General features: G+C 42.7%; 6 protein-coding genes across 6 annotated transcripts; 3 read left to right on the forward strand and 3 right to left on the reverse strand.

Moving 5' to 3' along the window:
* Window positions 1-6,058: 6,058 nt before the first annotated feature.
* BCIN_03g03480 (hypothetical protein) lies at window positions 6,059-8,130 on the forward strand. The gene is made up of 10 exons (XM_024691902.1): window positions 6,059-6,171; window positions 6,245-6,444; window positions 6,493-6,556; window positions 6,610-6,614; window positions 6,664-6,930; window positions 6,981-7,070; window positions 7,136-7,257; window positions 7,305-7,450; window positions 7,502-7,730; window positions 7,796-8,130. Exons 2-10 carry the CDS (start codon window positions 6,357-6,359, stop codon window positions 7,949-7,951), a joined length of 1,167 nt encoding a protein of 388 aa, XP_024547675.1. The 5' UTR covers window positions 6,059-6,171; window positions 6,245-6,356; the 3' UTR covers window positions 7,952-8,130.
* Window positions 8,131-10,543: 2,413 nt separating this feature from the next.
* Window positions 10,544-14,695, forward strand: BCIN_03g03490 (hypothetical protein). The gene has a single exon (XM_001560499.2). It carries the CDS (start codon window positions 10,660-10,662, stop codon window positions 14,509-14,511), a length of 3,852 nt encoding a protein of 1,283 aa, XP_001560549.1. The 5' UTR covers window positions 10,544-10,659; the 3' UTR covers window positions 14,512-14,695.
* A 981-nt stretch (window positions 14,696-15,676) lies between these two features.
* On the reverse strand, window positions 15,677-17,473 carry BCIN_03g03500 (hypothetical protein). The gene is made up of 3 exons (XM_024691903.1): window positions 17,062-17,473; window positions 16,623-17,013; window positions 15,677-16,555 (listed from the first exon to the last, which is right to left on the reverse strand). The coding sequence occupies exons 1-3, from the start codon at window positions 17,200-17,202 to the stop codon at window positions 15,897-15,899; spliced, it is 1,191 nt and encodes a 396-aa protein (XP_024547676.1). The 5' UTR covers window positions 17,203-17,473; the 3' UTR covers window positions 15,677-15,896.
* Window positions 17,474-18,507: 1,034 nt separating this feature from the next.
* BCIN_03g03510 (hypothetical protein) lies at window positions 18,508-19,294 on the reverse strand. The gene has a single exon (XM_001560502.2). The coding sequence runs from the start codon at window positions 19,082-19,084 to the stop codon at window positions 18,680-18,682; it is 405 nt and encodes a 134-aa protein (XP_001560552.2). The 5' UTR covers window positions 19,085-19,294; the 3' UTR covers window positions 18,508-18,679.
* Window positions 19,295-20,717: 1,423 nt separating this feature from the next.
* BCIN_03g03520 (hypothetical protein) lies at window positions 20,718-21,803 on the forward strand. Its single transcript, XM_024691904.1, has 2 exons — window positions 20,718-21,432; window positions 21,512-21,803. Exons 1-2 carry the CDS (start codon window positions 21,266-21,268, stop codon window positions 21,714-21,716), a joined length of 372 nt encoding a protein of 123 aa, XP_024547677.1. The 5' UTR covers window positions 20,718-21,265; the 3' UTR covers window positions 21,717-21,803.
* Window positions 21,804-23,152: 1,349 nt separating this feature from the next.
* Window positions 23,153-25,928, reverse strand: BCIN_03g03530 (hypothetical protein). Its single transcript, XM_001560505.2, has 4 exons — window positions 25,386-25,928; window positions 24,671-25,340; window positions 23,759-24,612; window positions 23,153-23,685 (listed from the first exon to the last, which is right to left on the reverse strand). The coding sequence occupies exons 1-4, from the start codon at window positions 25,777-25,779 to the stop codon at window positions 23,438-23,440; spliced, it is 2,166 nt and encodes a 721-aa protein (XP_001560555.2). The 5' UTR covers window positions 25,780-25,928; the 3' UTR covers window positions 23,153-23,437.
* Window positions 25,929-25,954: the final 26 nt, after the last annotated feature.

The raw sequence follows: 25,954 nt of genomic DNA on the forward strand, positions 1-25,954 counted from the left end.
GTACGAAACTGCGAAACTGCGAAACCTGGGGGTCTCTGTCATTCTGGTTTAGGAGAATTGAATGGAATTTCTCTTCAGCTCGTGGGATTGATGGTTGAGATAGATGGATATTCTTAAGCATATTTTCGAACATTGATTGAAATATAGAAATAAAACTCCAGCATCGTGAGAATCGTCTCGTGTGTAAGGGTCGAAGTCGGTGAATTATTCGAGATCTCATGGGATATTTTCTGGGGATGAATTACTAGCGGAGATAGATTTTCTGATGTCTCAATGCTATCTATCTATGGGAAGTACAAGTTTTCTTCACTATTCAACTATGCATTGGATTCCTTATTTGTTGATCTCGCTTAAACATCACGTTGAAATATCTATACATAAGCTTCCGCCATTTGCTTCCTCACCAATGTATTGGAAGCCTTACAAAAGTCTTCTCTGTATCTATATCTCCCGTCGAAGAAACAGAAGTGATATGCCACGTAGTATGTACTTTGCCAATACTCATTCCATTAAGATAAGCAGTCAATATACTCCTATCTATTTGGACAATTATTCGCGACTGCTGAGACTTCCGTCGGTTAATGCTGGACTATCCGAGTTCCAGATTTTTTTCCGCAGAGTGTAGGGTCGTAGCTGATGCTAAGATAGGAGATTTGGATTTGGAGGGGAGGGGGTGTGTATTCTGTGATGGGGTGGGGAATAGAGGACATGGAGGCGATGAAGAAGGAGAGAAGATAAAATTAACAAACGGTAAAAGAAATGGACGTGAAAATTTGGTTGTATACAAAACTCATCAAACGATCCTTAGGATGTAGCAGCGAGTGGAGTATTGAGTCGGACAGTACCAGCAGGATGGATTCAAGACTTGTCTGGTGGAACTTGAGCCCAAGGCAGATTCGATAGTGCGTGCGAGAAGGGAGAGAGGGATGAGAATAGATGGGTGTGGAGGCGAGGAGGATAGGATTGTGAGTGTGCGGTGTGTGGAATAGAAGCTGAGATGCATGGAGGATTGTTAGGGGACGGTGAGCTAATTGATCGTGTGGCAGTTGAAGAAGGAAAATGATGCAATGGCCTCCGCTCGGTGGGAAGTCCGATGAGTTTGCAGAAACTTGTTCTGTAGGGCGATTGTGTACCCTGGGTTAGGCAAGGCTAATTTGAGTCCGACGTTCGACATGAATATTGAAGCCGTTGCATGTAAAATCTCTGGAACGAAAAGAAAGTTAGCTTGGAGAAGGAAAATGAGACTGCCAGTGTTCCAAGCAATGCTAGCTTCACCGTGATATCCTTCAATATTGTAGCGTAATTCTTGCGAAGCCTGATAATTGAGATAGTAGACGGGCCTTCGTCGTAAGTCTACTCGAAGTATCACCCGGTGCTAATTTAGGGATCTATAGCCCGATACTGATATCGAGTAGTTGAAGCAATTGACCCCTAATCACCCCGCATCTTTTTGGGAAAAGGAGGACTTCCTTTGGAGTCCCCATGGGAAGAGACTTAGCTGTCTATGTTATTATTTTCGGGTTGCATTACATCTCAATCCGTCATTATGTTGAAAAGCTATCGATTTTGTGAAAAAAAAACACTGCGAAATTCGACTGCTCTTACCTGTTGGATGCGATCAAGATGTACCGGCAATGTTGTAACAAACCAGATTTGTTGGATAGAACGAGCTCGTCGTTTGAATGCGAAGTAAGTATCGATTGTGTGCGACGGTACGAGGGACAATAAAGCCAAGGGAAAGCGTAGCAGGTGCATTTGCGAACGCATGCGACTTCGGATTGGAGGGCGAGGGAGAATCATAGCTCGATTTCGAGGATGGCATTGCATTTTTGAAGTCGTGCTGCGGGAGAGTGAAACCATTTCTCTCGGTTGAGTTAACAGATGTGACTTTCTTGCATTCGATAGCACATGTCTTGATCAAGAAATCGTTGATTGAGTGTTTGTATTACTTTTCTTCGAGAGCGATACCATCTTTCCGTGGGTGTCTTCGAAGTCCAAGGGACCCGAGTCATCACATCGAGATGAGGCGAAGAAATTGAGGTTGTGATTCTGCTAAAGGGGTAGACCAATGAATGTGGGTTTGATTGCGAGTGGAAATAGGTACTATATATGATATATTCTTGAAACAAGACAAAAGGCAGGTAAGTAAACTTAGTAAAGGTAGTGGGTATCGAGCAGATTTCACAACGGGTGTTATATCAAAGCGCAGGATATGGTGGACACATACTGAATCTAGTGAAGAAATGTAGAACTCAATTGAATGAGTAAGATTTGAGAGTATGTGGCTACGCGCTATTATCACTACAAATGATATACGGTTGGATACTCCTAGACTTTTTCAGTATGAGATTGATACCCATCATAATACTGCTGCGAGACAATCAAATTCTATAAAGGAGGAAGAAAAATCGTATCAGTGACAAGCAAGATTATCACTAGAACTAAAAGTTTCTTCACTTCGAGAATTCTGGGAAAGAATGATGATGTAGTAGGCTTGTCATAACAATAAAGGCTTCAATTTCCCCACAAATGCACGTTTGATATTACTGCGAGGGCTTGATCTGCTAGTTGGTAGCTTTTGTATTGCTTGAAAAACAATAGTTCTACATTCTTCGTTGAATTCATAGCTAGATGCAACATCTGACGTTCTTCTAGGAAGTACAGTTGTCAATAATGAGTAAATACAGATGGGGAGTAGCACAAACGCCAAAAGTACAAATGGCAAAAGAATCATTAGCAAGAAAACAATTGGCAAAAGTCGATTTATCCTAATCAGTTGAGAACACAAATTGTAGAGAATATAGAAAATGTATTTGAGAAGTCTGAAAATCTTTGAACTAATTCGGTGCTAGTACATGACGATGCTAGTGCGAAGTGGGAATTTGAGTTGTTTCATCAACCTCGCTGTACCGTTGAATCTTACTACACAATACCCTGTAGTGACATCTTCGATGACATCGACAACAAGATGTTCAATGCAAATTTCCAGATAAATTTATATTTCGTACAACCTGACAATGTGCAAACTTATTGGTCATTAACTTAAAGTTTTGAATAAGCATAAAGAGCTCAGCACGCGACCCATTCATTGTCGAATTTTAATATACAAAATAAAGAGGTCAGCGCCAAAAAGAATCTAGACGTTTCGGCAGTTGGATAATTTGAATTTCCTAGGCGGCGGGAATTTAATATTGGATGGTGCCGAGGCATGCAGGAAAGAGGGGGGCTAAGTGAGGTAGTTAAATCTAGATTTAGGGGGAAAACTAGTTGGATCAGGCTAAGGGAAGTAGATTGCTTGGCAAGGTTTGAGCCGAGTATAGTACTTGAAGTTTTTAATTGGTTTCAAGGGTTTTCCTGTTGTATTATGTAACGCACTATATGTACGAAGGGACAAAAGTAAATTGATGTGTATAGATCTTAATCATCAGTTACGTTATAACCCTTTTCAAAAAGATTTCAAAAATCGGAAAACTTGGAAAATCTCTTCGAGAAATGATCAAATCTCTCGAAAATCGAGAGCCTTTTGAGGGGTAGGCACATCTCATCCGTTCAACCATGCTAATATTTTAAATATCTTCTTTTCGATATATAGTAATGACATGGATAATCAGTTAGTGGTAAGTAGGTGCAGAATGGTTATTTCGTAAGATTAAGAACATGTGATCATGGGAAATAGCATAACAGTACTGAACGGAATTTCCTACCGCGTAAAAGTTCTCCCAAAATCCCAAGGCTTTCTTTATCTGCCGAAGAAGTCTAGAACTATGACAGAAATCGATTGTCCAATCAGATGCAGTCTATTCCTACAACCCCTATGACTAGGAGCAAAGATTGTGTTAACGCATATCGTATAAACAAGCGAATCTTAAAAGGGGCCGTCTCCCCACATAAAAATCAAGCCCGCGGATCCACAACAAGCAGGGATTGCAAAAACAGGACAAAGTTCGAAAAAGATATGGAAAAATGAGAGGGATCAAAAAATCTAGTACGCAGAGGCAAAGAGAATGCCAAAACAAAACGACACCTGAGTGATTCGAACACTCGCTCCCGAAGGAAATGCCTGACTCTGGTTTAAACAGTAGCAGGGCATCGCGTTAACCACTCCGCCAAAGTGCCTGGTTGAACTGATTCATGTTAGAGGCTACGAGTTGAGAGTATATATTGTAATCTTATCGACGCAATAAAGCACTAAAAAGCTTAACGTCTCCCTTAAATCAACCGCCCCTCTAAAAGAGTAGCTTTATTTAGGAATACTCAATTGGGCTGTGGTGGATGCGATCGTCTCAAATTTTATTAATAAGGTTTTCAGACACTAGGGTTTTTGACATGTGCTACAGGCTTCACCCAGCAAGAATCACTCGACGAGTTGTTTCAATTTCTTATAATTAATATATCAAAAGCAATCATTGGTAGTGGGTTTATATTATATGAAAAAGAAATCGTTTCGATCGAAGTACCTAGGTACTGGGTACCATGTACACAGCACCGTAGTCGTTGATGTGCCTACCTAGGTACCTTGTCAATCCGCCAAATCGCTACACATGCCCCGCTAACCTTAATCGTGGATGTTTAAATTGACAACCAGTATTTCGGTTTCACCTTATTCCAACGACGGGGGTTCCATTACCTGTTATGCTCCTATGCATTTTCGTCGTTTTGTTCATCTCATACTTGTCATCTGCATGCACGCTAGTCGGGGATGTCAAATCTATGAAGCCGTTTCCAATACTTCATATTCTTTATCAAGGGGAGAGAATTTTGCCACCCAGGTATCTGCATCCTGATCACATCGTCCAGCGAGCAGGTACATGGTCCAAACTATTTCTTTTACGTGAAGAATTCTTATTGTACTTCTTGCTGCGTTTTTTATTGCTTTTTGGGAATGGATTACGATGCCGGAGAGTCATGGAATCACTGGTAGCATCCACTTCGGGAATTTTCTGGCAGTACGGTGCTACTCTAGCATCGGCACGTATGCATTAATGACACTAGCGTGATGTGATAGGCTGAGACGAAGAAGCTTATTTTTGTTCCGTGCTAGATCAACCTTGACACCTGCAAAAGTTTGCCGATCAGCTATCGTCTACAGGCATGGCTATTTTAACCTTTCATGCTTGTAGACTCTCAAAGTCACAAATAACAATGATCGATGTTGTCAGAAGTATCTTGCAAGCTTCTAAGTCTTGTCCACTCCGCATTGAATGACCTAAACCACGAACATCCCTAAAAACCGGAAGCTATTGGAGCGGATATCATCGCCAGAATCTCGGCCCGCAACTTGCGGGCCGCAAGTTCCGTCAACATCAGCGACGTTTCGGCTTTCTTCATTCGAGTAAACATTGCAATTGCAAACCACTCTCATAGAAGTTTTTCATTGCATATAGCAAATACAAGCCAAAATGATATTATATTTGTACTTTCTCCTTTTTCTGTCTTACACCTCCATTGCGAAATCTGATATTCTCTGCCGTTGCAAGCTATATGAAGCTACCCAGGAAATGGAGTAGAATTGCAACTCAATGGTCATTTTCTCAGTATATTTCAATTGTTAAGACGAAGAAATGCACAAATTGTACGAAATTGATTATTTGGTTAAGGATTGGACCGATTGAGAACATTGCCAAGGTCGAAACGATCTATCGCACACTACTCGGTCCACTTCAAGATTCCCTGCCGATGAGGAAACCGTTTTTGAAAAGTAGTTGCCATTTTGGGATTCTTTGAGACAGCATTGCCACTTTTCTGTAAAAACAAATAAGCTTAATTTCAAATGCGTTCTTACGTGAAAAGAACCTATAGTGGGCAGCAATATAGGTGGGGAGACCGCACAGCGAGGGATGATTCAGCTTAGTTATAGCTGAGCCAAGAGCTCTGAAATGAATCTATGTAAACTGTTCCAAGCGTGATAGAGCACAGTTCTCATGCCCCTTGGATGCACCCCATTTCTCAATTTAGGCTCTTTGCTTAGTGTATCCTCAATTGATCTTGGCATTTGCGGGGTGCTTAGCAGCCGGGCCGCCCCTTGAAACGTAGCAAAGAACATTAATCTTAAGATCACGAGTAGTTTTGTGTCTTAAATTCATAGGGCAGATACTATGATGCTTGATATTAGCCTATAGGACCCGGAAATACGGGAGAATCGGCTTTTGCTTAGTCCTGATGATTTCGAAAGTATGGATTCCCCAATGTTTGCGTTTGATTACTCCTTTAACCCATCCCGGCTGACAAACAAGCGATGATATAGTGAAAATCAGGAGTATATATGATCAAGCTTCTCACCCTCATATTCCTTCATTATCACTCATTCACACAATTTCATTTCTTCACTCATCGCATCTTTTTACCAGGTCAACAATATGTTTTCAGCTTTGAATCTCGCAACTTTGGCTGCCATGCTCAGTCACATAAACTTGGCTCTGGCACAGAGTCAAGGTTATGCTCAATGTAAGTTGACTCGGCTCAACAAAAGCACATCATGATTGACCCTTTCAGGTGGCGGCAATGGCTGGGCTGGTTCTACCAGCTGTGTATCAGGATACACTTGCACATATTCAAAGTAAGTTTGAATCTTATATAAGAAATTTGTGAATGAAGCTAACATAGTTATAGCGCATGTATGTTAAGCTTTATAGCAAGATTTATAGCAGTCACTCATTTTATTAGATTATTCTCAGTGCCTCCCTGGATCTGCCGTTCCCACAGCCACACCGACAGTAGTTACCCCGACGACCTTGAAGACCGAGATAACAAGCCCAACCAGCACCAGTTCCGGAAGTGGTCTTAACGCCAAATTTGTTTCTCATGGAAAGAAATATTTTGGTCTTGCCACAGATCAAGGTCTTCTTTCATCTGGAAATAATGCGGCTGTCATCAAAGCAAACTTTGGACAAGTGACACCAGAAAACAGCATGAAGTGGGACGCTATTGAGGGTATAGATATTCACATAGTTCTTGAAGAGTATATGGCTGACTGGTGATAGGAACACAAAATAAATTCAACTTCGCTGGTGGCGATTATTTGGTCAAATGGGCGGGTGAAAATTCGCAAATTGTTCGCGGGCACACACTCTGTTTGTCACACCAATGTTTTTTTTTTTTTTTTTTTTTTTTGAAAAATGAGAACTGACATCAATAGGCTGGCACTCTCAACTTCCAAGCTGGGTTAGCTCTATAACCTCTGCAGCAACGCTCACTAGCGTCCTTCAAAATCACATCACTCAAGAGATGACTCGCTGGAAGGGAAAGATCTATGCATGGGTATGTCATCTTGTCTTAACTCTGCACATATAATTAACAATTATAAGGATGTCGTCAATGAAATCTTCAACGAAGATGGTTCAATGAGATCCAGCGTGTTCTACAAAGTCCTTGGCGAAAGCTATGTTTCTATCGCCTTCAAAGCTGCTAGAGCAGCTGACCCAAATGCAAAGCTCTACATCAATGACTACAAGTAATTCTACCCTTTTTAAAATTTTACATCCAAAGCTAACATTTCCTGAAGCCTGGATTCAGCAACCTATCCCAAACTTACAAACGGAATGGTTGCACACGTCAAAACTTGGATCGCTCAAGGAATTCCCATTGATGGAATCGGTTCGCAAACCCATCTTTCAGCTGGTCAGGGAGCTGCTTCAAAGGCTGCTTTGACTGCACTTGCCGCTTCTGGTGTCAGTGAAGTTGCCGTCACAGAACTGGATATTGCTGGTGCAGGATCTACTGATTATGTCAACGTGAGTTTAAATTCCTGGGGAGTCCCTTTGGGATGAAGTAATATGTGATTCTAATTACTGAATAGGTCGTCAACGCATGCTTGAGCGTAAGCAAATGTGTTGGTATTACTGTCTGGGGTCTCCGTGATAACGACTCATGGCGTGCAAGCTCCAGCCCATTGTTGTTCGATGCGAACTACTCTCCAAAGCCCGCATACAACGCAATCATGGCAGCATTGTAGATGCATTTCTACTGATGGAATGGAGGGTGTTGGTACCTCAAAACTATTCAATGTATATAGTTGAGTTTAAAGGCAGGCCTGTTGCCAATGAGTATGTTTATAGTGTTTTCGTCATGCTTTATCTTCAATTCTGTAGTTAGGGCCTTTTCAATATTATGCACCACCGGTGGTTGCGTTTACTTTAGTTACTTCTCAGAGCCTTTGATTGTTCTGACATCTACTTGTTCCACATCATGTGATATCCAGCCCGAAAAAAAATCTCGTAACCCGCAGTCAATTGGAAGCTCAAAAAAAAAGGAGGTGTGAATCCCATCGATATATCATTGAATCATTAGCAGAAAAGATGTGACTGACCAGTGCAAATAAATTTCAGTGAATTTTGTTGATCTTTCGGCAAAGCTCGCATTTAGAAGCTACTTCGGCCTCTTAAAGAATTTGAATTCAAATCAATATATCAACCATGCAAGCTATTTTGAATCAATAAATAAATCTGTATAATTTAAAAATGGTCCGCAAAAGTTAATAGTAACAATTAGTTCAACTTTACACCACGTTAGTCTCGTCAATAAGAAAAATAAGTATAAATAAGGACGTGGGTATGTTTTCCAGTACTGAAATAACCTTTTATTACACCTCAGATATCTCATAGCCCTTATAGTTCCCCTATTCCAGTGAGGCTCAGAAAAATGTAGGTAGATAAGATTTTTGAAGTCATACTTGAAAGCACGGAGCTTATCTATTATGGTCAGCCAGTCGCGAGCGTCAATCTTCAATCTCTGACAATGAACTATCATTCGTTTACGTTAATAAGTTCCGGTGACCCGGTGATATTGATGTCCCCTATCGGATCTCATATATCAAAATATTTCCATACCATTTTCTATTCTCGACTCTTATTAAAGCATATCGAAACCAATGCAGAAGGGTGAGTCGTTTATTTGTGGATTTCACTTTATTTGTTTAGAAACGAAACGCACTATATTTATGGACCCAGTGGTCTGTGAATGGATGAATATCTTGACGAAAACTTAAGAATTGCAGAAACCCCTTTTCAAATTTCCTTGGAAATGTCTAGCTATTTCTCACTTTGCACTTTCGACTTCCGGATACATTTACTCATCCCAGGCACTGTGTACTGAACATATGTAAAGAAACCCAATTATGATTGGCCAAGATAGGAGAAAGTGATCACAGCTCATCCAGCGGCGAATAGCTAAAGAAGAGCTGGCGGTGGAATGTTGCTAGAACAATATCTCAATCACTAGCCATATTCCGTTGAAAACCCTTGAATTTCAGAAGGGTTTTTGAAAAACGAAAACGGAGCATACGATAGATTACACAAGTCAGGTGCGACCAGCTTTTCTAGACCAACTCCGGTCTTTTCTTTGGCTGTTAAACAAGTTTCTACTTGATCTAGTTACTTAAGTCTGAGAATGAGTTGAAGTTCATCTGCTGAGGCACAAAATGGAGCAAATTGTGTTAGAATAAAGAAGGACAGTAACATTATATCATGCAATTTCAGTTAAAATATTATCAAGATTGATATTGGCGAAGTAAGATAATATCAAGGAGGGATTTTAGCATCAGAAGAAAACTTTTAGTCTTAATTAGAAGTTGTATGAGCTTGGGGCGTAGTCGCTCTTTTGTATTTAAGAATCCTGAGATGGAATATGATCTCTCTATCTTCAGTCGGTATGTCATGTATAAAGATGAAGCACTGAGGCACAAACAGAAAGTTGCCACATGATCACTCCAACAAGTTGGAGTTCTTGAAACAACTGCCACAGTGAAGTGGAAAGAGAGTTCATCTCAAGGCTATACAACAGCTGGGTGTTATTCCTTAGAAACAAGGCAACAGAAGATCCATTGGTATCAACATAGATACATTCTTTCTATAGGTTCATATGTAAATCGAAACTTGTCAAGCGGCAAACTAGGGAGCTGTATGGATATGCGCTATTATGACTGGTGCTCAAGGAACAAATGACTCCAAGGTTTGAGCCTCGTTAGATAGCCGGCAGTATGACTAAGGGAATAGTGAATGTTCTGAACATCAATCGCAGCTCTTCAAAGTTCTGCGATTGATTTATAATGTGAGAAGTTGGCATTGATGTGAGCCCATCAGCTTCTTTAATGCAACCGTACAATAGGTTTGCTCTGTAGCAGCAAGCCATTGATATTGGTCTTAACAAAATGTGTACGGCTCCTGAGCCAACCACAATCAGATTTCTTCTGACTATAGTACGGTAATGACCGTGAACATAAAAACCAGGCTTATTGGTAGACCGTGAACATGAAAATCAGGCTGATTGGTAATTCGAGCTCATTTTTAACGGTGATCGCTTTGCGTACGGCATCAAGGCTCGCCATGATTTGTGATTGAATAAGGTTTTTGGCAGTGAACGTGAGGTATTCAATACAGCCAGCTCGAACCGTACCAATGTTTTGTAACCGCGCAAGACACACAGGTTTTGAATATAAGCTTCCAAAATTCCCTCCTGCAAAAAAAACTCAACATCTTCTTCTTCCTATTCTACAAGAAACTTTCAAACCCAAGACTTCTTTCTAGAATACCTTTTGGATATCACTTTAGTTATCTTACATTAACAACAAAACCAACCTTTGCTACCTATTACCCTCTGAGTAATATTAGATCCATTCACATACCGTCTATCATTACTTCACAGAGTAATAACTTTCCATTCACGATGCCTCCTCAAGAGACCAACAACATGACTAGACAACAGAAGATCAACGCTGGCATTGAAAAGCTCAAGGCAAAACGCGCTGAAGTTGCCGAGAAGAAGGCTCGCGATGCTGCAAATCCTCCTGGAAAGATTAGCGCATCCTCCACCGCAACTTCTTTGAATCAAGCTCCTGAAATGAGCACTTCCCGAATCTCATCTCTTCCACGCATGAAAAAACACCCAGGGAAATCAATGCCCGAGGTTGCTGAGAAGAAAGCCGCTGAGGAAGCTGCTGCTGCCGCCAAAATTCAGCGCAAGATGGCGGAAAAGGAAGAAGGAGAGATCGATAGCGACACAGAAGAAATTGTATACCATGGCCGCATGAGCAATGGTAACCAAAATCGAAAGTCTGCCCCGTTCAAAGACCAAAAGATATTCGGTCGCAACGAGAACACAAACGAGGCTAGAAAAACCACCAAGTTCAAGCCCGACATTAAGAAAGTCCCACCCAGAGTTCAAAAGTCCCAGGACCTCAAGAAGCCTGAAGAGAAAGACCAGTCTCCAACCAAGCGCAAGTACTTCGATACCGACTCTAGCGATTCTGAAGAACAAATCGCTAAGCCTGCCAAGAAGGTGAAGACCGCAAAGGCAGGTATGGACTTCGAAAATCTTCCCACCAAGCGCAAGCATTCTGAGAAAGTAGAAACAAGTGGTCCTGTAAAGAAACAGAAGATCACTGAGCCAACTCAAAAACCTGTTGCTGCTCCTGTAAAGCGCGCCCCTGTCAAGGAGACGAAGGTTCGAAACAATCCCACCAAGAATTTGCTAGGTTTTGGTGGTTCTAGAACTACCAAGAAGCCAGCAGCACCAAAGAAACCAGTAGCACCAAAGAAGGGCTCCATGCAGCCTAGGTCGGTTTCTGAGGCAAGAAACGAAAATGGTGAGAAATCTGTGGAAAATGTCCTCAAGTCTGTTTCTGCAAAGATTAAGCCAGATGATTTCGCATCACAGAGCGATTCAACCACTACATCAACAATAGAACCATCGAAAAAACATCGATACCTTCCCGATGTTTCGATGGAGGATCTTTTTGCCGAAGCACCAATTGTGGCAGCTCAACCAATCGAGAGCCCGCAAGCAGCTTTAGATAACGCCCTCCCACGATCAGCCTTCGATAAAGCCCCTGTCAAGACTAAATCTAGTCGTCGAGGCCCAACTCCTGCTCAAAAAGTCAAAGCTCCAAAAGTCGAAGCCAAGAAAGAATCTGCTTCGTCGACATCTATGCCTGCCATGAAATCAACTAGAGTGGCAAAACCTAGTCGCCGCAAAGTTACTCCCGCTCCTGATGTCGATGTCGCACAGCCATCCACTTCCATTCGGAGCCCATTATCGACTTTCTCGAGCACTTCCAATAAGGCCCAGCCTAGGCGCCGTGGTGCTACTCCTGCCCCCAAGGATGGAGTCATCAAGTCATTGCCTTCTTTAATCCAATTACCTACCTCATCATCAGCTGGAGAGGCCCAGCCCAATCGTCGTCGTGCTGTTCCAATTCCTCGCGTCGAATCCAAGAAGCAATCTGTTTCGTCAAAACCACTGACCACCAGGACGCCAACAAAAGAGGCTGGTAGATCTACATCATCTGGTATTACCCTATCAACTTCCGCCCCAAGAAATGTGATCAAGAAGGCAAACGAAACTGACAGAATGGTACCCGCTCCAAAATCCCCAGTTGTTAAAAAATTGAAAAACACCAATGACAACATGGAAGAAAAGTCAAAGCCAAAGAAAGTGAAGACAACAAAACAACCAAAGCCTGTGGCTAAAATTAATAGTTTTCTTCCAGCACAATTGAATCTTGAGGCTGAAGTGTTACCAGAGACACATATTAATGAAGATATTGTCAGTCTTGGTCCCAAGGTTGGACCAAGCCAAGCACAGCGAAGAATGCCACAATTCCTCGGATTTCCTGGACTTCAAGCTGGAAACCCAGGCAAGGAGTGTCTTGTTAATGACTTCTTTGAACTTGAAAACGCCGAGGAAAGATTCAAGTTTGTCACTCCGAATACAGAGCTCTCTGACGCAACGGAAGCTAAAAACACCACGGAACTTGAGTTCGAGCGCGATTTCCAGCTCGAAATACAAAACTCATTCCATGCTGATCAATTGCGATCAGCTCTGGAAGAAGCAATTGCCCTTCGAGCTAAAAAAGGTGAATCATCTGACCAAGATTCATCAGATGAAGGTAGTGATGAATATTCTTCCGGAGACGAGTCTGATGAAAAGCAGTGCAAGGTCACTCAAAGACCCTCTAAGCCAACTGTCCTATACGAGGGATACAATGGTGTCTTGCAAGAGGAACCCTTCTATGCTAGGGATCGGGGTTATGAGAAAGATATGTTAGATGCCGACGAGGATAAGGATGAGGACGAGCAACCTTCCACGATATGGCACATTGATCACGGCAAAAAAATTGCTAGACCAGTTATTACAAAAAGTTACTTCAAGGAATCTGCATATCGTATCTCTGCCTTCGATCAGGCTCTTGAGCCCGCAATGAAACTCTATCTTGAGGGTAAAAAGGCTAGGGACGCAGCTGCTAAAGAAAAGGCATTGCCACCGGTTCGTGACCCCATTTTTGATGATATGTATGCCTATATCGATCGATGCCTTGGGCCTAGAAAGGCTAGGAAAGCAGAGCCGGTCATGCCTAGTTCTATCTTTGATGAACTGGAGGCTGAATTTGATCGTTGTCTTGAGGCTCAACATGAGGAAGACGCAGCTGCCGAAAAAGAGGCCCCACCACCGGTCATTCCTCGCTCTGCCTTCGATGAAATTGAAGAAGAAGGAGAATTTTCCTCTGATGAGAGACATCAGCAAGATTGCTCAGAGGGAATCTCATCATTTTCTGTCGAGTCTCCGGCGGCTTTTTTAGAAAGTTCCACCCGTGATTGTCCTGCGAGCTCCACCAGTTTTGAAGACTATTTCCGCGGGGCATTCTTCGATTTTAATGATGCTTCAGGCCAGGGGTCTAGAGTTATAGAGGATCCATTTTCTCTACTAGACACTTTCAATTTTTCGAACGAGACGGAGATTCCAGCAAGTCAGTCATTGACGTCTGAAGATGACGATTCTGATTCTACCAAAGAATCCAAAGATAGATTAGAAGAGGAAACCCCTCGGTCAGAATCGCCTGACTCAAGCACTGTAAGCATTGGGCCATATGTCGGTCTAGGCGGCAGCATTGGTTTGCCTCCTCTTGAAGATCTTCAGGACATTTCTGAGGACTCCGATGACTGCGACGAGTCCGATGATGAGGATTCAGAGATGTCAGAAAATGACGAATCCGAGATCATCATCCTCGATGACACTACACCTATAGAGTCCGAGGAAGATGAGGATCTCCAAGCTACAGACGACGATGAAGACGCAGAGCTTTATCGAAAATACAGGGTTCCAGCAGACCTCTCAAATGTCGAAATTACAATGGAGCCAACAGAACTACAATTACTGAAGGCTAAGACGTCATGGGAATTGTTCGAGCTTCAAAAATGGGAGCAGGAGAATGAAGTCGAAGTTCATGCAGCCTTCGACCGCGAACTTCTCCTTCGCAACATGAACGTCTCGAGAAAACGCATCGCCAACTATATGAAGGTGCTCAGAAAATATGAGAATCGCACAGTCCCAAAAGCTGAGGTTGTGCCAGAGGATAGCAGTGATGATTCGGATGATGATGATGATGAATTTTCCCATCCCATCAAGCTCAGCATGCCTCAAGTTGTTGATGTAATCGCCGACCCAGTTGACTTCTCGAACGTTGACATTGATACAGATGTTGAGAGCAATGCCCATCCTTTCGGACCCATCAATTGGTAATGGCTGACATCGACTTCAACCTTTCTTCTTCTTTTGGGAACGGCAGGTGGTCAGACTGCAAAAATAGGAGATGCAGCTGAAAATCTTCCTACTTCATGATAGCTGCATATCATCTAGGAAAAAACAACATTATTTTCACCGCGAATATTGCAGCATCAAAAGCCTTATTCGAAAATAAACTCCAAAAAACTATCCAAAAAAAAGGAAAAAAGAAATCCAAAAAAAAATTCACTTCTCGTCACTCAGGCTGCTTTCTAAGTCCCCGAAAGGATTGATCACTAGCGCCAGGAGAAACTCAAAATCAATATACAGTACCGATTGCTTCTCATAGTAGTCTTTCGTGCATACGCCCAAGAAATCATGATCTCCTTGATTCCAGGGTTCCTATCGACACCATATCGACGACGATTCTGAAGATTTTTTGGGCATAGCTTCTACACCAATATACTTTAGGAGTTGGGGGAATACCACATACGATAATCCGCAGTTGGGGATTATATGAACCCATTTATTAGCTCCACCCTGTGTTATTGTGGGTCTGGTTCTCGGATGTCTGTTCTCCTAATTACCATGTTCTCATTATCTTCAGGGGGTCAAAATTCCGGGACATGGGCAAGGTGTGGAGGCGATCGATCTGAAGACGGGAGGATATGTGAAAAGTGCTGGTGGGGGGATTTTGCATGGGATTTTATTTCAGGATTATTTTTTGGCGACAAGATGTTGAGGTTTGGAGATAGTTTTTGATGAGGTATTGAGATAGAAAGGAAAGAAGGATTTGCGGGGGGAGGGAGGTTATTTTATCAAACTAGCAAGCAGGGGAGAGGTCAGAAGAATCAACGGAATTCCAAGAGAGCCAAGAAACCTTAGGTCTGGCCAACCTAAGGTGGAGTCGGCTCTCAAGGATAAAGTCGATTGAGTTTGATAAACACGCAATGGAGAAAACTGGGGTGTTTGATATAGATTAAAGTCGATCCCGAAGGAGCGTCATATTACGGAGGGGGCAGTTGACGGAGGGAGCTTTTTGGGATATAGAAGATTTGTAGTGGGATATTCCTCTCAAAAAAAGAGTGATTTATATGCAGCTAAGAGCTATAGTAAAGACTGTTCATTTTAGGTCTCATGAATTGATGATTACAAATGTCTTCTGATCCCTCGCAAGTGAAATTGTGTGAAGCCTTCATGTATTTTTACTTTTACTCTAAAATATAATAAATCCTTGAAATCCTCGAAATCCTACCCAAAAGCAGCCCCATGGCTACCCTTTCCGATCTCCTCAATTCTTCTTTTAAATTTGTATTGTCCCGCAATGCTTGAATATATCTGGCTTCTGGTGAAACTCTAATCTTTTCCTGCAATCTTTATCCTCAAGGACTGACCATTCTCGGTCACCCTAAACGATATGAATGGTCTTTTGTCGATACACCAGTGACCTCATCTACCCTCTCTATCACCATAAGATTTTCATTAGATTCTGAAGCTGTAAGCCCCTCCGGTACAGGCTTCTTCCAATCTCTCTTCAACTCATTCATAATTCCCTTCCAATCTCCAATCTCCTCATCTGTTCTGATTCTTCTTCTGAATCCATATCCTCTGATCTCTACTAGCCAGACCATCATCCAATACTGATTGAAAATCAATGCGAATATGGCGGCTATCCATGAGCTCCCTAGGAATGCACCCCCAACAGAAGCTTCGACACCTAGAGCAGGCCCTACTAAAGAGACCATCTGGCTTACCATGCTGGTAACGGCTGTTAGATTCAGCGTAACAGTCATTGTGAAATTAGACGCGAGAAAGGAAAAGAAGAGAGCGCAGTAGACGATGCGGGCTGTGGGTTTGAACATATAAATTGCTGATAGAAAAATTGTAGCACCCGATCCGATCAAGGCTAGACCATAGAGAGCGAGGATGGCCATAGTGCCAATGTTCAGCATTCCGGCGGTAAATGGCATTGCAGTGGTAGCGAGACCCAGGAATGGAACGGTAAGCGTAGTATTGACAATACGGAAGGTAGATGGAGTAGATGAGGTAAGTTGTGTCAAGCCTTTTCAATGCATTAGCTCAGTATGTCCATCTCGCGTGTAGGACCTATTTTATGAGTTTCGACTTACCTTTCAAAGCTTGAGAATAATTTGAGCAGCCATCAACGACCCATTTATCCTCTGATGTAATAGTTCCTCGACATATTTTTATTACATGTAAACTGTAGAAATCTGCAACTCCAACGGTATCTGTGATATTCGAGACTAACGCCTTCTCGGCTTCGTTGAGACCATCGTTATCGCCTGCTTCAATCTTCTTCGCGATGCTCTTAACTTCCTTGATAACATTACCGAATAATGCCGTGGCGAAGTCGGATGCTGCATCTCTCTTTTCTATCGAATCTGATGATAAATCGCGGCTGTTCAGAGCAGATATGTCGATTATGCTTGTGGTGTTCGCTGTGGTAGAATTGACTGCTGCAAATTGTACCAAACTTTGACCGAGATTTGCTGTTTTTAACTATTCAACATCAGATGAGCGTCCATGAATATGGTAGGACCAGCTTGCCCTTAGGAAATAATAATCTTCTAAAACCCCATTTTTCGAACCCGAGAATATCGTGACGACACCCAATATAAATGATATTGTAGACAAAATCAATGATAAGAGTGCATGCCAGCGAATTGGTTTGCCTTTGTATGTCTTCATTTTCTTTTATTTCGTGGTTTCTTCTGTGGAGCTGAGATAGTGAATGAGAGTAAAGAAATCGGAATCAGCATTCTCTTCTGAGAATATATGAAGATTCAAGAAAATCCCACACTCGTCGTACATGCAAGGATTAAAACTAGAAACCCCCGATATAACTTCCAAAGATGCAGCAAAACCTTAAATGAAGTTGCGATAGCCGCATACTTCACCGCAAGCATGGCTATGCCAGACATATTCCCACCCAAATACCATTTATAATGGTGATTTTCACGAAGAAAGCCTCAGATTGTAATAGAGTTTGGAATCTTCTGTGCAGTTGCTTCCTTGTAGGGGTATATTTCGTGCCTGATGCGATATGCCTTAAGCGAATACTGATACGACGGGACTCGAAGCTCATGGAAGCCTTCTAGCGCAGAAAATCTAGATCGTCACAGGGATAAACATCCATTTATAGGGCTGTGTTGTAGGGGGTATAAATGCCGATAAAGTCCGTGTCATTGTTCGGATGCTCTTTGAAGAAGATAACATCCGAGATCAGGCAGCACAGCTTGAAGTAAAGCTTGTTTCACTTATTACCCTTGCCGCACGACGAGGTTTTATTTTCCTTCTCCTTAGATCGTCCTTTCCCGTTGTCAATTGATGCAATCTAGATTGCGTAGTCACATAACCCTAAAATTGTTGTGTGTAGGAAAGAAACCATGATTGTTAATATAGACAAAATCAGAAAGTCTTCTGCTGCATCTAAACTCAACAACTATTCACAATCCCTCTTTGTTCAAAGCCGGGCTCGTCGCGCAATAGTCAAAGACCCCATTTTGGTAATTAATCCCCCAATATGGAGAAAATTCGATTGATTTGCTACTAGCGCCCTACACAGAAAATTTTGCGATAAAAGCCAGCAACTCCGTTCCTCCACTGATAGCTTCCGCAAGTAAATAACTATACTTCAGGAATCAGCTTAGGTACCGTGTTACAATGTGGATTTGGAAAAAGAAGCCAATGACGAAGAATACCATGGCAGAGGAGTTGACGCCAGCGGCGAGATAGCCGAGATACCAGCAAATGACTGGAGCAATGACATAGCCAAACCCACGAGTGGGCTAGCGTTTATGCAGCAGGTAGAAGGGTAGGGAAACAAGCAGACCGACTGAAAGCGCGAGGACGATCCACGGATATGTTTGGCCAACGCCGAAAACAAATTTCGAGAGTGCGCCAAAGATAGTGCCTATGATTTGGACATTCAAAGTACACTTGGGACTTAGTTCACCATACTACATGATACTTCGCAGAAATACCCATGTTTTCTGATCATTTATTATTATTGTAATATTCTATTAAAGCTTTGTACATAGTTTCGGAACGTGGCAATGTTCAAGTGCAAGTGCCTCTCTCAACTCAATTATCGGTAAGCTACCGACCGCCACAGACAGTGATAGGACAGTGATAATATTGCTCGTTCTTCCATTCCATAGCTTTTTCATTCGCCTGCAAATTGGTCCAACTTATTGTCACTATTACGACCACCGCTCCCATGATTTTGCTTAGTCTTCAAGCTTTTCCAGTCGTACATCAGGGCGCCCACAATTGATATCGTTGCCAGTAGAATTCTAATGCGTAGAGCTTCTTTGATCCCAGCACCATACACTTCTCGCAATTCTGCTGATGCCTGGGTAGAAGAATCGCCAGGAAGAGCTGTTGATGCACCGTCCAAAACAGAGTGAGGATCCAGGTTCGGGGCCACCGCTTTCAGTGCTTTACTAATATTTTCCAGAAAAATTGCCTGGGGGACTGACAAAAAAAGTGCTCCGCTGAAAGTCTGCGCGAACAAGATAATGCCGATGCCAGTTGCGAAGTCAACTTCCGGGAGGGTCATCTGCACCATGTACAATCCTTGCTCTTCTCCGATTTCAGCCCCACAGAGTATCTGAAATCCAACTCATTTTGCTCATGAGGTGTGCTGAGGTTGAACAGTCATCAGGAGCCCAGTGCCTATCGATACGAGAATTGAGCAGGCGTGGACAAAAGGTGTATAATATCCAGTTGCAGCAGTCTCAAAGCCAGCAAACAAGAATGCCCCTCCAAGACAGAGGCCGGACCATATCTGCAATTATACTGCGTCGACGTAGCAAACGTAAAGGAACGATGGCACTATCTTTCATCCAGTATTCGATACCGAAGAACGAACAAAACAGTACACCGGCAAGGGTTAGTAGACTACAATGCGTGCACTTCTCCATGCATAGGTAGTCCCACCCCATGAGAGTGCCAATAGAAGGCAAATCGTTGCTGATATGAAGGTGAAAGTACCAGCCCAGCCAAGTCAAATTTAGCGACCTGGCTACGAAATCCAGCTTAATTAAATGTGCTCTGGCAGCCACGACTTCCGGCATAAAAGAAAGCTATGGAAATCATTACGGCACCACCAATCGGTAGATTGATGTAAAAACACCAACGCCATGTCGTGGAATCTGAGAAAGCCCCACCCTACTCTGGTGTCAATCGCAACAACAAATAGTTCAGGGTGGGAAATATCCAAATACTAATAAAGGTCCAGCTACACCCCCAACAGCAAAAATGCTTCCAACTACGCTATTTCATGTCGGCCGCTGGCGCAACGGAACACATTCGCCAAGGATGGGTGTAGTGCCTGTTTGTATCCCAGCAGATCCCAAGCCTGCCAACGCCCGCCCGAGGATGAAAACATGGGAAGTCGGCGAAGTAGCACATACAGTGCTTCCAATATCAAATATCAGTAGTGATACTAGAAAGACAAATTTACTAGAGGAAAGTGTATAGATCTTGCCAAAAGCCGGCTGGAATGCACAGGACGCCAATGGATGAATTCTGTTCAACATCAGTTAATATTTCCCAGCCATCACTTTAAAATCAAATGGTTATGAAGATAATTCCGCTGCATACCAACCCACATTGTCAATTCTGTGGGAATTTTGGATAATTCGAGCGACAGTGGTCGAAGTTATTGTGTTGTCTACTGCTACGCAAAAAGTCGCTAAGCACAATACAATTGGGATCAAGAGCACACTTGAAAACTTGGCATACATTCCCGTATCCTCCACTCGTTGAGGTTCCTCGCTCATTGTCGATTCCCTCATATTTGCCACTGCAATTTCATTTTCTGTCGAAGTGTTCGGAGTCATTCCTTTGAAGCCCTATCGTACACTTCAGCGAGAGGTTCGGGAAGTAAGCATAAGAGGACGATGCTGGAATCAACTCTCGAAACAGGAGGAAAATATCAATGGTAAAAATTTCGATTCTTTTCGAAGTTTGTCTTTGTTACGTCGTCACCTCTTTTTCTCGTCGTATCGTACGTTTGGAGTTTCTACGAGCTACCAAGCTTGGCTTTGTTGACATCCAAAATTTCCTCAACTTGTCACCACTGACGAGTAAATGGGGCAGACCAACAGTTGGACATGTCGCGTTGATGAATCTCACCAAATGGAACGATAAGAATCATCCAATAGAGTTTGAAGAATTTATCGACTTTTGCTTTCTTAGGCAATCCCACCTTCAGGGGACATCTAACCGAGCTTATTAGGCTCTAAGCCACCTCCGGCCTAGCTTTATCGTCAGATTGGAAATAATTGAGGGGAACAACAAAACTGAATAACAGCATCTCTTCGGCATTTATCCTGTCAAAAACACGATCTATCAGACGAACGTAGGAGATCAGAAATTTCTCCAAGTTCGAGGACCCTTTGTAGCAATTCCAAAGAGAGAATTGCATGGTGCGGACAGAATTGAGGTTATTACAGTCAGTAAGTTGAGCAGCAAAAAATACCGGAAGGATTCGACCCACGGAAAACAGTAAGCCACCGTGCCTTCCAATAGGCCATAAATTTCTATTCATCGTACCACATAATCAATCTCTGGCTTGAGATCCAAACCCCGCAGTCATCATCGGCGTATTTCCTGCCACGGTCATTTTTTGTTTGAGCTGAAAGATCACGAGTTATCGTTTTGGAAACCATCGTACTATACTCCAGGTATATTTAAATCGTCATGTTGGCCGAATAGTTTGTTCGTGGGAATCAAAACTTGAGAAATGCCTCCTCTATCATCAATTGTTTTTGCAGTCCAGGGCGGTTTCAATTTCCTGAATGGAGCCGCCGCTCTTTTATCTTCCACCGCCGCAAGAAAGAGTGCCGAAATGTTACTCACGGACTCGAAACACGCCATCCATGTTTCAGCTCTATCATGTCTGTCAATAGGGTAAGAATATTGAATTCTCTTAATCTAACCTTGAAGATCAAAGTCTCGGCGCTATACTGATCATCGCCATGCATAATAGTTCGCTCTACCTCGTCGCTGCTAAGAGAGGAGACAGGCTTGCTATGTGGTTGTCAGTTGTTGGACGGACGATTGCTGTTGGAATTTTCTGGGTTGATGCTGGACCGTGGAGGAAAGTCGCGATTTTTGAGGGGCTGTGTGCAAGCGTGCTTGCTGGGAGTTTGCTTTGGGAGTCTCAGGGCGGGAGGGACAAGAAAATCGACTGAAAGTAAAGAAGAGTTTCAAATATGTCAGAAGTAAAGCTACCACCGAGAACAAATACTATCGTTTTATAACCACGAATATGACAGGCATTGGTAGTCTCTATATCCGTTCATCAAGTGTCACTTAATAGATTGAAGAACTCATTATTTCCCCTTAAATGTGATAGGCACAAACCAAATATTTGTGTTCCAAATTTTTATTCCTTTTCAATCTTTCGGTTCAGAGCTGTGTAGGCGATCATTAATTCCTCAAGAATTTCTCCAAATTAATTATCTGGTGATAATATCCCCAAAAGTGTTTCTTGAAACCTGAGACGGACTTTCCTGGTGTTGGTGTCGGCGCAATCTGCGCCGTTTAAGTCTCATTTACGATATAAGAACCGATTCCTGACGTGAAATTTGTTGAAATTAGCAAAAGACTTGGTCCTGATTGCCCTACTCTGAGTGTAGCTCCGTTACACTTTTCGACTTTGATCATCTCCATCGAAATCACACTCCGGATATGTCCTGAGCGCAGTTTTCTCTGTTTCTATAGCGCCAGCAATTTTTTGATCCCCTCAATTGTCTTCTATCTCCTTAATCCGTCAACTCAACTTTCTCTATCAAATCTCTTCTTTTGCCTCAAATACTGTTTTAATTCTTCAGAATTCTCTCGTGCCGCCCTCAGCCGACGCGTCCGGTTGCAATTCTAAAGCACGTACTTCTGCGGCATTTAGAGCTCTTGGAGTACTGTGATTAGATGTTTTTTCGGAAGAAATTACATCTGGTGGTGTCCCATGGTCTTGATCATCTGCGGTTTCTGTTTTCATTGATGCATTGGATTGCTCTCTTTGATTTGGGTTTTGGGGTAGTGGATGATTACCCTTGGGCTCCTGTGGTATAATCAGTATCTCCAAAAGTTGATATGAATTAATTTTGCTTACTGTCTTCTTTCTGTTTAATACGATTCTATAGTCTCGCTATTTCTGCAAGATCTGGTCTGTTCGTTGAATCTGAGCCAGGGCCCCTAGATGCAGTATCCTCGGATCGGACTTTGATACTCTTTATAGAAGCTTCTGATTCTTTCGACCTTAAATGAAGACCGTCAGAATCTTTCATATAATTGTTATCAACACGCGACACTTGGGTAGACATCTCATCAATGCTCGTATCCTCGAAACCGGACAAAACCTGGCAAGAACTGATTCATAACCACCAGCCCATACCATTCAGAATTCCTTCCCACAAGCCAGTTTCTGATTTCTTAATAAGTTGTATTATATCTCCATCATGAAAATTGAAGTCATCAGATTCTCGGTCGTTAAGCGCTCGCACATATACAATCCCTTTCGGTGCAGCTCTTGACAGACCACCAGCGCTTATATTTTGCTCATTCTTATGCAGACGTCTCTGGTATTCCTTTTCCCTCTTTAATCCCTCGTCTTTCACAAGCCAAATGATACTTCTCGATGAATTCATCGAGGTCTTTTTTGTCACGAGCATGTCGCTCCTGTTCCAATTGCTTCATACGCTCATAAGTATTGCGAATTTCCTCATTTGCTTGCTCCCTCTCTTCTTGCATACGCTTTTTCTTCTTAAAATTCTTCTTTTCTTCTTTAAGAGAAATTAATTCGAATTCCTCCCGTTACATGCGTTCTTCCTTCGCCATCTCTTTCTCAAATCGGATAATTTCCAATTCTCTCTCCATCAAGATTAGCTTCGCATCTTCTTTCAACATCATCACCTCATTCTTCTCTCTCGCGCTCCCGCTCAGACTTATAATGTTCCAACTCCCCCGTCGTCATGCGCGATTCGATATCTTCGCGCAACGATTTCTCATTTCGCTCCTTCTCCACTCTAATCCGCTCCAGCTTCCCCCGCTGTTGTACAGAATCCATAAATCTAGGGCGAATAAAATCATTACCAGCTTGCTTCCTAACTTGTCTTTCTGGATACCCTTCACACACGACGGCATTCTTTTCGCAATTCAGACCTAAATGACAGAAATAGTTAGTATTGTGACTGAGCAAATAACAATGGTACCATGTGAGTAATTCCAAACGTACACCTTGGTTTCGCTTCATCACACTTCTTCTTTCTCCTCCTGCATGTTACACACCCCGTCTTTGATCTTCCTTTTTCAACCTTGGAGAAAGACCATCCATGAGGCATCTCTTTCGGAGCGGCTCTTGACGGACCACCAGCGCTTCTATTTTGCTCTTCCTTTTCTTCAAACTCATCCCAATCACGCTGTTGTACAGAATCCATAAATCGAGGGTTGATAAAATCATTACCAGCTTGTGGGGGAAGACCATGAGACATTGTATCAGTGGCCGCATCACTGTCTACGGGTAATCCGAGAGACCCTGTATCAATGAGGTCACTGTTACCAATGGCTTTTGACTCTGCAACGGAAGCCGATGAATCTTCGTGATACTCATCTTCACTTAAGCTATCGACCTCCATCGCATCTTCGTTTATAGGTAATGCAAATAAAGCTAATTGCTCCATGTGTCGTCCCAAGTGTCTTCTAAACTGCCCACGAGTACCATATGACTGAGATGGCTGCACCCCATCAAGGAACGGTCGTTTAGAACCAAATCTTTTATCTTCGATAATTGTTTCCCACTGATCACAAAGTCGACACGCAGTGGCAGACACTTTATCCACTGGTTCTTCACTTTGCAACAGCAATGCTTTGAGTTGAGAACCTTTGAGCTCAACTTGGTGACGTGAGTGTAAGTGAACTTCATACGCCGATGAGGATGAGAATGGAGCATGTTGGCATTGCTGGCAGACCCATTCCCTTCTGTGGTTTTGAACTTCGTGCGCGAACCATTCATTACGACTCCAAAACATTCTCAAATCACATTCTTGGAAGGTACAAACATATGGTCTAAGGTCCCTGAAAATATGCTTCCTGGTATAACTGTCAGCGTCTAAATTGCGGTAAAGCAGACAGACATAGGAATACATACTTCCATGCAGAGCGATTATTGACTATCTGTTCTGTGAAACAATACGGACATCGAAAAGGGCTACCGAACTGAAACGGCACATCCTCAAATGTCATTCTCGGATGAGATGGTACATTTAATCTTCCTGTGGACTCTCCTATAACTGTAGCCTCATAGGAAGTCTGCGAGCCGAATGAGCTACCCAAATCAGATCCATCCTTCTGGGCCGTCGTAGTATTTTCAACAAAGGTTGTTGCTTTGGTCAGAGCAATTGTTTTGTCTTCTTTTTCAATGATCATAGCATCATCCCAGTCCCTCGTAAGCTTTCCATGGTGATCCTCGCGATATTTCAAGTACTGGCGTCGCCTTGTAATGGCCTTTCCAAGGCGTACAATCAACCAATCAGCACTTCTCTTTGCAGAGCCGTGCTTCTCTCTCACGTGTCCAATATCATAGCTGGCATCAAATCTATATCTCGAAGCAGCTTTGAAGTAGTCATCTCGATTTGGTGAGTTTCGAATAACCATAGAAAGCTTGAGAAGATTTGTGTTCGCATCCGTCATGGCTTGAAACAACTCTTGTAGCTCTGAGATCTGTTCCGGCTCCGAGTCTGGTTCCTCATTATCAGAATCACTATATTCCTCAACAGTCCATGAGTCATTTGGTTCCCTTCCAGTGATAATCAATGCAGCTGAATCTAGTCAGCTAGATTCATAGAGTCAATGGTTCTTCTTACCCTCGTGCAACGATACTTGAAGATTACCTAGGATCTTCAGAACTCTTTGTCGGATATCTGTAGCTTCTTTTAGACGAAACTCGAGCGAGCTTCTTATTGAAACGTTTTGGAACGCTGCAATACTGTTACCCCATGCTTTGAAATGTGAAAATAAGCCCTGCATCCTTAAGAGAGATGAATCGCGATCAAATTGCTGGTTGGAGGCCTCGGAAGGACCAATTTCCTTGAGTATCTGTATACTCTGCTCAAAACGTTTCCTGCAGTCCACAGAACGAAAACAAATTCCTTCCGATTCACCAAGTGCTGGGGCTTCGATCGCAGCCCACATCTTGACGCTATCGTCGCTTGGGGGCCGTTCTGACATAGCCTGTGCGTAGGACACCAATATCTTCATGTGCTGTTGTTTACGACGGCGAACTCCACACAACTTGTGGAATCTCTGATCTCACCATCATTGTGGATTCTTGGAGGCCTCTCACCCCAAATTATAAAGGTCTCAGTAATCATGCAGCCTCGGACTAAAACCATGAGGTTACCCCGCCCGCTTTGGACAAGGATATGATATCGAC

The sequence above is a fragment of the Botrytis cinerea genome, chromosome 3, assembly GCF_000143535.2.
Source record: "Botrytis cinerea B05.10 chromosome 3, complete sequence".
NCBI lineage: Eukaryota > Fungi > Ascomycota > Leotiomycetes > Helotiales > Sclerotiniaceae > Botrytis > Botrytis cinerea.